The sequence below is a fragment of the Cupressus sempervirens genome, chromosome 11 (assembly GCF_028749045.1).
Source record: "Cupressus sempervirens isolate cs-2001-9-10 chromosome 11, ASM2874904v1, whole genome shotgun sequence".
Lineage (NCBI taxonomy): Eukaryota > Viridiplantae > Streptophyta > Pinopsida > Cupressales > Cupressaceae > Cupressus > Cupressus sempervirens.
The window spans coordinates 466,701,616-466,718,582 of record NC_143128.1 but is presented as its reverse complement, the minus strand read 5'-3'; the positions used below and the strand labels follow the sequence as shown (position 1 = coordinate 466,718,582).

The 16,967-nt window shown below is 35.3% G+C and overlaps 1 protein-coding gene across 1 annotated transcript in view; it reads right to left on the bottom strand.

Moving 5' to 3' along the window:
- LOC149530405 (Pseudouridine synthase family protein) overlaps positions 1-16,967 on the bottom strand; it is a 133,977-nt gene that overhangs the window by 58,775 nt on the left and 58,235 nt on the right. Inside the window, exons 5-13 of the mRNA XM_089809170.1 lie at positions 14,226-14,368; positions 13,936-14,007; positions 1,510-1,578; positions 1,332-1,412; positions 1,107-1,226; positions 841-915; positions 569-649; positions 276-349; positions 106-166 (exon numbers count right to left, since the gene is read on the bottom strand). Coding sequence (XP_089665296.1) covers positions 106-166; positions 276-349; positions 569-649; positions 841-915; positions 1,107-1,226; positions 1,332-1,412; positions 1,510-1,578; positions 13,936-14,007; positions 14,226-14,368 — 776 coding nt within the window. The remainder of the gene's footprint in view (positions 1-105; positions 167-275; positions 350-568; positions 650-840; positions 916-1,106; positions 1,227-1,331; positions 1,413-1,509; positions 1,579-13,935; positions 14,008-14,225; positions 14,369-16,967) is intronic.

Here is a 16,967-nt window from a genome sequence, read left to right as displayed (position 1 = left end):
TTCAATTTTCTAATATTTACCACAAATAAGCTGGAAAAGAGGTATCATTATGACATTATAGTCAAAGATGGCATAACAAAAATTTAAGAGTAGTGAGAAAGAAACCTGAGTACAAAGATGCAATAGGAAATATTGGCTGCTTCCTTCAATTCTTTCTACCTTCATCCTGATTTTTTTAAATCCAATCATCACAATTAGCAGGAGAAACAAATACATAGGAGCTATAGTTATAGCTTTTTAAAAAGGAAGAAACTAACCGAACACCATTGGCTTACCAGTGTATTAATCGTTTACGTACTAAAGGACTCCGGCGATGCAGCACTCTTATTGGAGTCTTTTGTTCTATTTCCTGTGCTCAAAATTATTTCAACATATTGTTTGAAATGTTATTTTTATTTGTGACAGTTCTTAAATACTTGTCCATAACAGAAAAGATAAGTAAGAGCACAAAGTGAAACTCTTTGCTCTCTCTATATATGAAGATCCCAGAGATTTTTCTCCCTCTTCCTAGGGCAATATGCAAGATAACATGTTTAGGAAGAACGTGCACAGCTAGTTGAAAGCTTACCATCTCTTTTCGTTCAGATATGCATTTCAAGTCTTCATCAGAAATGGGACGTGAAATCCACACCACAGCGGCATATTGTTTCTGCATATTCAATCATCATAAGAAGATTTCACTTTCAACAAATGAATTTTACTTATGTTTGCCACTTGTATCCACTAATATTGGCAATTGGATGAAAATTTATCATATCACATTACGTGATGCTTTAGAAAGCTCATTGCAAGATTATAAAGATAAAGCTTGGATCATACAAGTAATAAAGTAAAAAATACCTGTTTTTCAGCCTCCCCTTCTCTCATTAGGTTCCAAATATCACTTCCCACCTCCATTAGTTCCCTCACTTTTACCTGATCTTTTCACACAAGGAAGCCCCAAGCACAAAAAGAATATGCAGGCCAATTTCAGAAACCAGTTATGCAGTACAGCTTATAGATTGTAAAATTAACATTACTAATTAGCACTTGAATATGTATTGCAATTAACAACAAATGAATGAATATCCAACTCAAATTTCTCATTGCAAAACTGTCAAACATACATATTTATCTTTTGATTCATTGATCTTGATCTCTAGTTCCATCAGGGCAGAGTTTCTTGGGATAACACGAGCATTCAGAACTTCAACAAGGAAGGGACGCCCTGTGCCTAGCATACGAACCTGTGACAAAATAAATAATATGTTTACATTCTTATTCATGATTATAATAAAATGCAAACATATCTAATGAGTCTGATTGAAATTATCCATACGAAACATACATACATCAATGTCTTCCCTGCCAGCTGCATGAAACTTATAGCTGTCTCCTCTTAACTGCCGAAGAATTGGGTTTGCTATTATCTCCTACACAAATACAAACACAATTAACTGACACTATAATATGCTCATTTTTTTAAATCGAGATCTGTTGTGAACATTAGAGGCCAAATAGGGTACCCACTTCTACTGAGTTTTCTCCCATTCTTTCATCGTCAATCATCCAACGTGTCTGGCTTACATTCCTCGAGTACTGGATATAGGAAACATTAAATAAATTAATGACGATTACAGCCATAAAGTTATTTTCAAAGTAGAAGATGGTCGTTTCTCTTCTTTTTCCTTTTCTTAAAGAGTTGCAAAATACAAAAATCTTATCTAAGCACATGCTTTTGGTGCCAAACTGCAACCACCTTATCTACATTCTATCAAAGCTTTAACAATTAAAATATAAAATGTATCTGAGAATATAAAAGAGAGAATCGTTCAGTTTGAAACCAGCCTAGTGGGGGCATGATCAGACATTAAGTTGACTAAAAAGAAGCAAAAAGGACTCAGTACACCTTGATTGTTATTCCCAGTATTGTAGTATCATTTTGGTGAATATGGCCCAGAATGCCCCTTCATTTTCTATCCTGGGCCACATTTCCCTTCTTGGCTGTCCATATATAAGTTTCAGTGTCCTGCAGAGGGGTCATGTTAATAAGAGGGATGATCATAAGGCTTTTCATTCTTTTAGATCTGTTCAAATGTTAAAAATCCCAGTTGATGAGATTATTATCTTTTGTGTCCCTTCAACTTCAAGAATCCTCTCAATCGCTTCTGCCCTGTTATGGACCTGCTGAAGGCAGTGATAGAGAATTGCCAGGCCCTCTCAAACTTGTTAATTATCCTTGATGTCTTCCAAATTCAGCATCAGCAGGGTAGTCTACTCTTAATTGATTGTCCATTGTTTTAATGCTCCAAGCATGAGGCAACTCAAGGTGTCACTGATATCAGTCAAGGCCAAATGAATGCCAGTCTACGAATGGAATTGGTCTTTGGCTTATGGGTTACAATTAGCTTTGTATTTTTTGTTTTTTGTTGTGAATATTTGTAGCTAATAGGATGGAGGAATTATCCATACTATGAGACTTGGGCAGAGTGACAGCAGCTCTTGCAGGTGACATATAGGTTGAGTAACAAGCATAATGACATAATGGAGCTAGTATTTTGAGTTATATATAGCAGCTGCATATCAGATGAATTGAGATTAACAGAGAGAACAAAAGCAAAAAGAGGGAAATATATTGACCAAAATTACAATTTATACAATGTATAGAGTCTTAAAATATGTTGTCCTCAATTTTGACATCACAAAATTGAGGCAACCCTACGCAATTTTCTCATGGATTCGTAGGCACATGCTCTTTGTTTTAATGCATTGGTGACGTATCATGAAAACAATTCATTATCTCTGAATTGTTCTTTGTGTAATCTTGTCTATGTGTTCTTTTGAAGGTTTCCCGTCCAGATTATCCCCAATTGTTTGTTGGTAAGAGTTTTTCTTCTCACATTGCAAACACTCAATTTTTGGTAAACTTCAACATCTTTTATTTGTTTTTCTTTGTGTTGTAAACAGTTTTTGCTTTTGTTTTTGCCTTGAGTGAATAGCCCTTGGAATTCCGCTCAATTCAAGCTAACTTAAGTCCAAATCAGAGTTGTCTAGCTCAAGTTATAAGGGAAAAAATGGGGTTTTTCAGGTCAACTGCATATTTTTATTAAAAACCTCATAAAAGTGGGTTTTTTATTGACAATTGCACCATAATAAGATATATATAATATTTAAAGTGCATTTTGTGGTTCATTTTCAAATTTCAACTCGTTCCAAGTTGATTTGACCAAAGTTTTTTATGTTTTATGAAAATAACCTATGTCTAGACTATTTTTCATGTTACTTTATTAAACCTATAGTTAAATATTAAATATAATTACATGAGTCAACTTAAGTGCATAAAAGTGGGGTTTTTATTACACATTGCATACATCAACATGCAAACCATTATGTGAAAACCAACTTCCGATAAATTATGAAGTCCCAACATTAAACTAAATGGACTTTTTATATACAATAACACATTTTAATGTGTTAAGTGGGTTTTTAATATGTATTTGCATATTTATACTTATTTAATTAATGTAAGTGGGAAAATCTAACCCATTTACATATATTGTTGCATGTATAAGTTTATTTTAATTATATTAATGCATTTAAATGGAGTTTTTCTAACCGATTACATATACATCTTTTAAAATTGCTACATAATGGACTTTTTAAGTTAAAATACAAATTTTAATACCATGTAAATCCACAAGGTGGTGATTTTTGACCCAATTGCATGTGTATGTAATATTTAAAAACCCATTTCACTTAGCCTAAGCCAAAGTGGCATTTTTTGGCCCAACTACATGCATTTTAAAATGTGTGTTCATGTTTTAAAACATCACCAAGGTAAAGTGGCGATTTTTTGCCCAATTGCATGTCTTTCAAAAACATCTAAATAGTCTACAAAAGTGCGTTTTGCACTAAGTTTTTAATGAAAAACAAAAAGTGGTGATTTTGGAGCACATTGCATACATTATAATATATGCATCTGCACAAGGAAATCATATTTTTAACTTGCAGTTTGCATTTGGAGGGTTTTTGGGCATATTTTTCACATGCAAATGCAACCAAAAAGTGTATTTTTACTTCATAACATGAGACTTTTTTACCACACACCCAAAAGTGGCGATTTTTGGCCCAAAACACATGTTTTTGGCTCTCAATGCTTCACTTTTTGGGGCATTTGTCTCAAAAACGAGTTTTCCAGGTTTCAAATGCTCATATCTTGAGCATTTCTTGGTCGTTTTTGATGATCTAAGGGTCTTTTTTTCCTTAAAATCACCCAAAGAACACATTGGGCTACTCAAAAAGGGAGTTTGTTGATTTTTTTTCATTTCTTAACCCATCTAGGGCACGTTTTTGCTCAAAAATGCCCTAGTTTTGAGCAATTTGCACCATTAAAATAGCAAGTGTTTAGATCAAGGTAAGTTTGAAAGCATTTCCTATCCTTCCTAGCTTGCATTCAAGTCTCTTAAATCACTTGATACGCTTTGGACGCCATTTTCCAAATTTGTTGCATGTTGCACATTGTTTGGTTAAAATGGTTGCTAAAATGATGCAATTTTTTGCTCTGACTTCCTACACTTGGCAAGCTACAAATTTTGACTCATCTCTTGCAAGGATCAAGTCAAAATTCGAAGTCTATTGAACACTTCATCTCACAATCTTTCTAAATCCAATAAATCTCTTTGATTGCATTCTCAGATTTTTCACAGGTGTTTAAAACGACTTCTTATCTTGCCTCTTGATAAAAGGGTATGATTCCTTGTTATTTTTCCTTAAGGCATTTACGTCTTGTTGTTTTTCTTATTGCAAGTCTTTCAATTTACATTTTCAGATTTGCACAATTTTGTATATATGTTCTCTTCGTTTTCTTCTCTCTTCTTCTTCAAGTTGCATATGCAAGGTCCCATTTACTTGTATATACAGTCGGAGATAAAATCTCATTCTAATATGGAAGGAAATCCCTCTTTTCCTCTCATTAGAATGCACGTGCAAGTCCTACCAATATGCATTCCATGAACCTCCATATGGCTGCCCTATGGTTGAAAAAGAATTACCCACATGCTTGCCAGATACATAGCATGACTTATGCCTATTAAAGCATGTTATGTTTCCATTTCATTACACTTAACTCCTCATTTCCACATTTCAAAGCTCGTTGTCCGCATATGCAATCCACTCCAAAAAAACCCGTTTTTGGCTATTCTAGTCATTTTTGAGTCATTATGAGCTTGACCCATTTGCTCATTCGCTATCCCTAACCATTCAATTTCCTTTCCCTATACATACCTTGCTCGAATCTGTGTTTTTACACACCCAAGTTTGCTATGGACCCTTCATATGACTATGTTCATACACTATGGAACTTTCATGTGACAATTGCGCAGGCACACCATTAGGCAATGTCAAGAGAAGATACACCAGCAAAAGGGAAAGAGAAAATTGTTGGATTGAATGACATTCTCAAAACTTGAGTTGCTGGACGGGAATCTCAATGCCTGGAACAGCATGGTGGAGATTGATTTGGACATCTCGTGTAAGTACGAAGTCATCACGTCTATTGAAATGTACCATGATTACGCACAAGTGATGACCAATGAAGAGCAAGTTCTACAAGGACTTGTAAAAGATGCAAAGGCAACAATAGCCAGGATAACTAACCAAGAAAGCATGATCAAATAGACATACAGAGGGCTATCATGCCAAATCATCACCGAAGATAACGGACTTAAGAATCAAGGTGTTCTCACAGAGTTTGCAGAGGCCATCCGCTTACAACTTGAAGTGGGTGACTTCAACATCAATGTAATGGATACATTTGCAAGCTGGAAGCATTCATTGAAGAATCTACAAAATCAAATGGACATTTGTAACAAAGAGATATATGTACTTGTAGCAGCAAGCAATACTCAGGAAGGTTATAATGATCTCACAACACAACAATGAACCAAATGCTGTAGCTATACACGAGTCCTTGAAGAAGTTTGGAGAGTTGGTTGATGCTATATGAATACTTCGAATCAGATTTTCATATGCTTTAAATAGAATAGCAGTAGGAAAGCTACATGTAAAGAGCATCTATGTTGTAAGTACAAGATAACATGCACCTGTACAACTAGCTCATGTAGTTATGTTGCAATTGCATTCGGCATGCAACTTTTGAATAAAGTCAAAGTAGTTAGTTAGAGATAAGTCAAGGTGGTTGAGGTTGTTCCACTTTTTTCTCCACCTTTCTCTCTCCTATTTTTCTATATAAAAGAGAGATCTCATTGTAAATAATCATCTTTTGGCAAGGCAAGAAAATTCTGTCAATTGTATTGTGCACTCTTAAGACTTTGTGCTTGGATATAAATCAAATTGCTATCAATAAAAAAGGCAACCTGCTTTCAAACTTTGTGTTGATTCAAGATGTTATTTGACGACATTTTTTGGATTTTGATTGCGAGGTTTGGAGCTTTGATCAAGAGGAATTTGAATTTGATTGTGCAGACTTTGAGCTACCTATTGCATTCAGAATCAATTTGAACTTTTGAAGACTTTGTGCTGCAAGAGGACAAATTGTAATCGATAGTAGTGGCTGCAATTACTTAAAGCTAAAGACTTTGGGCTTCAATTGTAAGTGCTTTTATTAAATTTGAAAGTATCCAATAAAAGACTTTGTGCCTTACTGTTTATTCTACTTGATTCTTCATTCGAGACAAGTGCAGGAGACTTTGGGTTCCTATTTTTGTTTCACAAAATATAAAAAGTAAATTGCTGCCCCTGCTATTGTTCTTACGTCAATTCCAAGGTCACCGGTATTATCAAAGCAATAAGGCACTTTTTTTTAAGTTGGAAAGTTAGAGTTGTATGCAAATCCTTCTTGAAAAAAGATGAATTGATCAAGAGAACCATCCTTTTTGTAATTTCAATTAAGTTCCTATTGAAGCCACCTACAGTAAGAAGGGAGCCTCCCCTATTGCTAAGAGGAGAGAAAAATCTCGTGAAATGTTGCCTAAATTCACAATTTTGTAAGTCATAATTAGTGACGTACAAAAATTTTAACCAATAAAATATTATCATATGAATTTTCCAACCATGTTCGAGACAAATAAATATTTCTAAAAGTTTTTCTCTAATAAATCTTTTGTTTATGTGTTTGCAAAATCTACCCTAGATAAATTTTCTGATAAACAATTTCCTAAGTTGTCGGTTCAGGTTCGGTTCCAAGTTCGAGGTTCGAGAACTGGTTCGCTGGTTCGACAAAATTTTGGAAAGGGGTTTGGGTTCATTTGGGTTCGTTAGTACAAAAACATGTAAAAATTAAATTTAAAAAAAAAATATATATATATATATATACATCTTTATGAAGCATGAGTTAAAATTAGAATGTAGCATAGTAGCACAAACACATTTAAACAACAAAAACTTTAAAACAGCATAAACAGTAACATATCATGGTGATCATACCATCATATAGTAACATAGTTCAATCAACTTCAACATCAAAGATGAAAGATTCAAAACATTTAAAATATCAAGTTCAAGTATCATTGTTTCATGTTTAGCGTTTAACAGTAACTAATGGAATGAAAATCTATTAAAATTCTGAATTTTTAGTTCTAAGTTCTTCAATCTTCATCTTCTTCTTCTTCATCTTCTTCTTCGTCTCCTCCTTCTCCACCTTCACTATTACTTGCACCAAGGCCAATGGGATCAGCAACAGAATCAACAATGGTATTGGCATCAAAGTCATCAAAATCATCAATTGGAAGCCTAGCAGTGGAAGCATCCAAGTCCGCAATCTCTGCATCTACATCCCACTTCTTTCTCTCCCCTTCTTTGTATTCTTGACTCTTGTGCGAAAAAAGGTGCAAGTTGTTATGCACAAATACCAAGTTCTCTGCTTTTTTTTATTGCAACCTATTGCGCTTCACCAAATGGATGAAAGAATAGGTGCTCCAATTTCTTTCTGATGCAGAAGAACTAGCAACCTATAAAGACAACATAGGGTAAGCAATTTAATTCAATCTTATAAAAAAATTCTTTTGAAGATAAAGTGAGCTAATTTTTTAAAAATAACACTTACTTGTGATATAACTTTGATTGCAAAGGGCTGCAATGTTTAGAATTTTTGGCCATGGAGGTACCACCAAGCATGAGCATCCTTCTTGAACCGATGACGAAGAGCATCATTACTTAGACCTCTAGCATTTACAAACTCTATGAACTCATCCATGATTACATCTCTTATATCATCATCGGGAAATATTCTTCTAAATACTGCCTAGTACCCGTCAAACACTTCCATATCTCTATATGGTGGCAAACTTCCTGGTAGATCACAATATTGTGAGCTATAGTATTTGGGGGTCAAGGCATAGGCAAGCAAATGTAATGGAGTGGTCATTTTTTTCCATCTTTCATCAATAATTTTTTGCACTTGTTTGAAAAAGATCTCTTGCGGATCTTGCTCCTCATTTATAACTTGCCTGATCTTCTCAATCATTGAGTCTATGCCATCATAGATCTCTCCAAGGCAAGGCCTATCCATGTCAGTGTACCTAAGCATGCTCATAATGGGCTCGGTGATCTTAAGGAGATATTCCACACGTTCCCACCATGACTCAGCCAATAGCCTATCCTTTATTTTGTTTTCCCTTTCAGTGTTCTTTTGCTTCCATACACCCCAATTGTTGTTGATTACCATACCTTGAAATGCATATTTCACTTGCACAAGTCGTCTTAAGACAATTATATGTGATGCAAAACGGGTCTCAGCAACCTATGACATAAATTAGAGCAAAAAACAACAACTATTAGATACATATTTTAGAAAACTAAGAAAAGCATACACATTGGCAATTGCACAAGTAAAATATGAAAAATCAGAAATTGTCAAATATTAAAAATTAAATTACTAACTTTAGTTCAAGTTCATTTACCTTCAATAGCTCCAATTTTGAGTGGTTCCTGAAACGAGATTGAGTCATGTAGTGGTTTGTGACAAACATTTGTATGTCCTCAGCCTCTTCATATACTATTTTGATCCACTCAATTTGGTTCCCAATCTTTTGTAGCATAAGATTGAGTGAATGGACTGCACAAGGTGTCCAAAAGATATGTTGATATCGTGATTCAACCAACAAACCTGCTGCTCTACAATTCTTTGCGTTGTCCATTATGACTTGGACAATGTTTCTTGCACCCACTTGTTCAATGGCCTCAATTAGGATATCAGCAATAAATGGCCCATCTTTTACTTTGCCCTCACAATCCACCGCTTTAAAAAACATTGCCCCTTTAGGGGACACCGCAAAGACATTGATCAAGGGACAGTTCCTAGAATTCTTACAGCCATCTGAAACAACTATCACCCCTATCTCAACCCATGAGTCCCTTATGGGCTTCAATTGATTTTCAACCCATTAGACCTCATCATCCAACAAGGTGGTGCACACTTTCTCATACCCGGGGCCACAATACCCTTTTGGAGCTTCATTGGCACCCCTCAACGTGTCCTTCCAAAATGGAGAGCGGACAACATTAAAAGACAACCCATTTGCATACAGGCATCTTCCCACCTTAATGTCAGCAATTTCCTTGGCCTTATTTTGAAAAAAAGTTTCTAGTGGCCTCTTCCTTTTGTGTACAATGGGGACAGATTCAGTGTCAGTGTCCATTGCAGTACTGAAGAAGGGGTGGTCTTGCACTATAACATCTGAGGGGGCTGCATTCCCTTTGCTCTTTTACTTTTATTGCTACTGAGTTCTATTGCTCTGCGTCCTTCTCTCTCTTTTGCTGCCTCATGCTCTTCAATATATTTTAACACAATTTGATTTGGTATAGTGACACCATTTTTGCCAGGGCATTTCTTGACTCCTCTTCTAGTATAACCACATAAATGACCTAGCACACGATAATAAGAACTATTTCTTTCTACACCACATCCTCAACATCTCCAACGGAATGCACCACCTCCTGGAATGGGTTTTATAATGTCTACATACTTCCATAGAGGAGAATCAGAGTTGGGTTCCATTCTTTGTTCGGTGTTGCCTATTGATGAAGAGATAGATGACATTCCTTTCCCTATGGCAAGAAATTAGATATATGTTCATAATCTATATGCAAGAAAATGACCAATTCTGGAATAATGGAAAAGATTCAAGAGCATATGAAGATTGAAAGAGAAATGAAAAAATGGAAAAGCTAGAACAAAAACAATAGCAAATGGAATAAGATCTTATCTTTTGGTCCTTTTCCAGCCATTGCAAGTTTGCAAATGTGTATGAATGATGCACAAACACTTAAAGAACACCAACAAATCAATCTTCAAACTCCTCCTTGCACAACCGAACGCTTGCTCAAAAACTTACGTGCTCTCCTTCAAGGCAAAATAACCTACTCAGAAACATCAAATGACAATGAGAGGGCACAAAATCAATTAATAACACCTTTTTAGGTTATATGGACGCTAAAAAATTATGCAAAATTGCAAATAAAGTAGTCAAAATCACGTCCGTACTCGCGGGTTCGACCTTGGTTCGAATTTTTGGACGTGGTTCGCCCGGGTTCGAACCAAATCGAACCAAGCCCGCAAAAAAGGACCCTGGTCGCGCCAAGTTCAAACCGGACCTGAACTTGGAACCAATTCAAACTAGATCGTGTTCCGAAAGGGGGGGGGGGGAGGTACCCATGCAACCTAGACAATTTCCATCAACCATAGGCTAGCAAAATATACTACTCTGATACCACTGTAATATCCCTAATGGATATTTTCCCTCAATTTGTCTCACCAATAAAATTTCAGAATGCAAGCAAATAGCTCATGCATTAAACTTTCAAATTAAGACAACAAATGCTTATATCAAAGACTTCCAAAATTACTATTGTATTATGAGCTTCAAGATGCATTAAACATCAATAATGCAAAAACAAACATCAAGTCCAATCTTAAACACAGAAATATAGTCAGATTGGAAATAAACATTAAAATGCACCAGTAGTCTCAAATGTGAATCCACCATGAATGATGAAACGGGGCTACGTCTAATTCACTAACAATGGCCTGAAGGTTTGTGTCCTTAAGTCTGAAATGGAAGATGTAAACTCTCCCAATGTTTCTCCAAGAGAAACCCAAATTCTCCAAACAAACAATAATCCAAGCATAGCTGAAAATGAATGAGACTCCCTCTTTTCATGCTCCTACAATCTTTTCATCTTATTCTTCTTTGTCACCTTTAACTCGCTTTATAATATTAATTTGGCCATTTTATAAATTTGCATTAAGCTCCCTTAAGCCAAAATTAATATTTTATGGATTGGACTTAAGATTTCTAATGTCCCAAAAAGGGGACATTACAGCTTCAGCATTCAACAGGTGAGAATGAAAAGCCTCAAGCTTGGACAGTGGACAGAAACCCATTGTCAGTTGGAGACATCACACAAGTTTTCCACATTGTATTCCAAAATCATCTTTTATATTATCCAATCTTGTTGTAGTTACTGTATCTACAATTGGATTTCTTGGTCTTTTTGTTGAAGAACATCAATGAAACATTATTTTTGAAAATGTATCTGTGTTGGAGTTTATTGAAATAATATTTGAGACTTCTTTTTATCTATTTATTTAGTGGGATTTTGTTGATGAAATTTGTAAATCATTGCATGAATTTATTTGTTTAAAATTTGCAGAGATTTTGTTAAGGATTTTTGAAAAAATATCTTGTTAGGGATATTACACTTTCATAGACATCCCCCAAGCATAGTGCATTTGTATCAGAAAATTGAAGCATAAACATGATAGGTTCGGTGAATTCCAATAATATTCCACACAAACCCACCAATCGTCATCCAAGATCAAATGCCTTGACCTTTTGGGCCCTCTCTAAATTTGATTGTAACCCATTGATTGCTAATAACCATTTGACCTTTCACCTTTTCAAGCCATCACAAAACAATTGTGTGACATGCAAATTGGGTCTTCGCAACCTAAGAACTTGTTAGTAGTAAGTTAATAACACATTAAAAATATGTAAATAACACACCAATAAAAAAAATTATTCAACTATGTAAAACATGACATAAATGAAACTAAATAATTAAAATTTACCTTCAACAAGTTCAACCTTGAAAGAATTCTGACAAATGCTTGTGGCAAATGGTGGTTTGTCACAAACATCTAGATCTCCTTTGCCTCCTTTTATATTTCTTTCACTCATTCTACTTGAATGTCAATTTCTTGCATCACCAAATTAAGGAAGTGTACAATGCACAGTGTCCAAAAGATCTGCTTATATCTTGCCTCTACCACAGCACCTGCAACCTTGCAAACTTTTGCATTGTCTGTAATTATTTGAACAACATTTTCATTACCCACCATCTCTATGGAGTCAATGAGAATCTTGGAAATGAACTCTACAACTTTCACTTACCCTCCACAGTCAACTCCCTTCAAAAACATTGGCCCGTTGGGGGACACTACAATAACATTCATCAATGGACGATTTTTGCAATCTTTCATCCATCAGAAACAATAAAATACACCTATTTCACTCCAAGAATCTCTAATTGATTTTAGTTGGGATTCTACAGATTTGATTTCTTTTTACGATAAGGTGGTATGCACCTTTTCATACCTAGGACTTGTGAAACCAGGAGGTGCCCTATTCATTGCTGACACCATGTCCTACTAATATGGTGATCTTAGCACACTGAATAGAAGATCATTGGCATAGAGGAAACCTGTTTTTTTTGTTCAACAATCTCTTGCCTCTATTTTAAATACCCTCTCCAATGGACCTCTCTTGTGGATGGGGATCTGTAGTTCTTCATCGTCATATTTTATAGAGGGCATACATAGGAAGGGATGTTTGGAGGTCATAATTGTCTGAGAAGGTAATGTCATTGTTTTCTTCTTTCTAGAACTATAACCAGTTTGTTTTCCTTTTGCAATAAATTTGTCAGCATTTTCCTGTTCTTTTATAGCAAGCAACCCCTTCTTATTTGGGCCCTCACACATATTAATCACTTTACCACTAGGGGCCATAAAATGTAGTTTCACTCAATAATAAGAGCTCTTATATTGTACATTACAAAAATCACACTTCCAAATAAATCCCTAACCATCTAGAAGTTACGAAATTCTTGTGGTATGCCTCCATAAAGGAGATGCTTTATAAATTTTGAATTTTTGACTTCCCTCGCGACCCACTAAACTTTGATGTTTAGCTATAGTTGCAATCTATAAGAAAAATGAGAAAAGAAACATACTTGAAAAAATCTTCACAAACTTGAAAAAAGCCATCAAAACTTTGGAAAAATCTATCAAAAACTTTTTAAAATTCATCAAAAGACTAAAGAAGAGAAATTGAATGCATTAAATACTTAAATCACCACAAATTGATCTCCTCTGAATACAATCACTTCCCTTCAAAATGCCAAGATGGAAAATAAATATCGTGAGAGCCAAATGAGAGGTAAAAATGAAATGTATGTGTGTTTGAAGGCCACATATTGGGCTGTATTAGGGTTAGGAAGAAAAAAAGATTTGTAATTAAGTTTGGGCCCACTTTTTTTTAAGGCAGACCTGTAGGTCCGCATGGGTTTGTATAGACACAGGGTGCGCACCAGCATTGTAGGTGAGCACAGGTGTGCAGGTGTGCACACTAAGTTGAAAGCAACCAAAAACACTAGTTCATCCATCCTATGCCTATAAAATAGTAAAAACTAATTCAATAAATTATATCCTTAATTTGAATTGCAGCAAAGTAAAAATGATGTGAATGCCTCAAAACATAAGGGAAAAAGTATCAATTACAATATCGTTTGTAAGTGAATTGAAATGCATCACGAATTTGTCAAATTAGTCACAAGAATTGCAATGGAATGATATAGACACAGACAAGCATTCCTTTAGCATAGTATACTGCAAATTATGAAATTGTAAGCACAATATATTGTATTGTACACAGTGCACACCTTTAGATATCTCCCACCAATAAAGATGGATGATCGATGGCAGATGACTTCACATTTGCAAGGTTCACAAAGCTGCATCAAGTATTATGCATTAATAAAGGATGCAACGGATAGATTTCCAGAAGATAAAAACGAGAACTGCATAGAAGGTTCCAAATTAACTAGAGTTGAAATCACACTGATCTCAACACAGTTTAAATATTAATAAGCATGGGGGCAGCAACAACCACATTGATAAATTTTTAAGCCATCTTCAGCAATGGCCTAATATTCTGTATAACCTCAATCACCTTTGTTGGTGGAAATTTGTACTTCTTAGTGAAATCATCATCTGACATGGAATTAGGATTGCGCTGAGCTGCTGCAGAATATCCACCCCCATCAACCATTTCCCTTGCTGCATAGGCAGCACTATGAAAGCTTTTATTTTCTCCTGCACATGTATCACTAGGGTAAACAATTGCTTCCTTGTCAAGCAAACGAATCAACTTTGAAATCAAAAACCAGTAGTCAGAAGATCTGATCAGCCAAGCCTTTGAATGTATCTATACACGCACACACAACAGCATACATAGACTACATAAAACATGCAAATGCCCAATTCCTTACCTTGCAAATGCAACACTATCTTAACAAAAACTCAACAAAACAAATGCAACACATGCTTCACCATGTTGAATTTTGGATTCAGGTAAGCCAAGCTGAATTTTGAACTCGAGCTGAGGAAATAAGAAAAACGGCATTCAAGACAAGTCAAGGTTTGTGTGACTGGCTTCTGTTTTTTTCCCAGTGTGTAATGTTCCCGATGCTTGATTAAAGAAGCGTTGATACCATTCATAGATACTACTGTCCTTGTTTACTTGTATGATATATCGAGTTTTAGCAATACATATGATGAGCAACCAATGCACATAAAACAAGTGTAGCAAACTTTGAAGGAGAATAAGTAATCAACTTATCAGTAATGAGAATTATGGGTTTGCACAACCATCACTTGTCTGTTTGAGGCATATGAATGATATTGACAGTCCTACTTTTAATAGTTTTTTGGCAATCAACAAGTAGCAGAAGCCAATCTACAGGACAACAAAGATAAAGCATTGTGCTTGCAATCTATTAAATGATCTACTGGCAACACCAATAATAATAGCATCAGAGAAAAACATTGTAATTTTGTTAGCTTTCAATATTCTATGTCAATCAAATGTGTTAGTTTTAGTTCATTACGTCATTTGGTTAAGGCAACCTGTGTAGGAACAAATATTGATAAAAAAATATTAATATAAACTATTGTCATACTTTAATCCTGTATTACCAGATTGCCTGGTAATTGGCCCAATCCAAATTCGATATGATCTAGATCTGTGGTCATAACCAGTTCCCCAATGAATTTCATAGGGCATGACCATAGAGAGTTGGGTTAATCCAAGATGAGCTCAGCTGAACTCAAGGAAGATTTAGACAGTTCCCGATGAACCTACAAAGAACCTACAATGGTTTATGTCCAAATAATGGCTATTTTCATTTTTCACCTTTGAATTTAACGAGTTTCCTTGGACTGAAGTTTTTTTTGATAATTTTCAACAAGTACTCAATGAATAAGACCCCTTGACTCACAATACAGATGAAAAACATGAATTGAACACCCCAAAAACACTCATTTTTTGTTCTAAAAGCATTATTTGTAGCCTTGTGGTTTTGCAGTCTTCGTTTGGGCTTAGTGGCAGGAGCTTTAACTCTTGACTTTGCCCAATATCACAACAAGGAACACCCCTAGGGCACTACTCCCAAATCTCCTCAAAGTTGCGGGATATGGAGTCAAAGCATACTCACTGGGATGCCTCTACTTCCCAAGATGTTGCACTCGAGAAGTTCAAAAACAAGCAAACTTTTAGTGCAAACAGTGATGGCACTGCTTATGGTCCTTCAAATGTTCCTACATCATCTAATGTTAATGATTGATAATTTAGAAATTCTATACAACGTTGAAAACTGATTATTGAACATGGCATTATTATTTTAATACTGAACTTGAAGTTTCTACAATGAATATTTTATGATATTAGTATAGTAAACTTGATTCCTACTTTTAGGCTGAAATTATATTTTAAATGATTTTACATGTTTAATGTACACAGAAACCCAAAATACAAATTTGGAGAATTCACAAACCAAATCCACAAACGGGAACCAAGACCTGAACCAGAACTGGCAACTTAGCTTTAACCCAGCACACCTTACTACACAAGCAGAATCTAGAATTGTTATGTAATTACTCATCCCATTAATATAATTATTATCTTGATCTTTATCTTTATCTTAAAAAATCAGAGGCTCGCTGAAGGGTTGTCAATCAATTGAAGAGGATAATGGTATGCTCCTTGATTTTGTCATCCACCAAGTTTCAAAATTAATCCAGGTCCAACTCTGGGTGGCTGACAGATTGAATCCCCCTACCCTTCCCTGCTTAGCTGAAGGACAGCTTCTGCTTTAGATGTATGTTTACCCATCATGCTATAATTCACTTAAAAAAGAACCAATATCAATATAATCCAGTTATTCCATTAATTAGAAGAAAAATTAATATTGTTTACCCACTAGCCAAGACTCCACAAACCTAAAAAGCTGTTGTCCAAGGGTTTACAGCATCATCTTTCCCGGTAGAAAAGGGATATCATTTATTTTCATGCCTCTATCCATATAATCCAGTTGTTTCCATTAATTAGAACAAAAATTAATATTGTTTACCCACTAGCCAAGACTCCACAAACGTAAGAATGCTGTTGTCCAAGGCTTTACATCATCATCTTTCCTAGTAGAAAAGGGATATCCAACCCCTAAACTCCTATAGACATATAGATATTTCACAGTTCTTCAATGTTCATGGAAGTTGAACACAATGTCCCGCATTTGTAAGGCATTAAAATTCTGTAGCTAGATTAAAATGAGGAATTGATCATCTCTCAAACCACTTTTCATCATTGAAATGAAAATGAAATGAGGCATTGCATCATAAGGGAAGAAATCTAGCC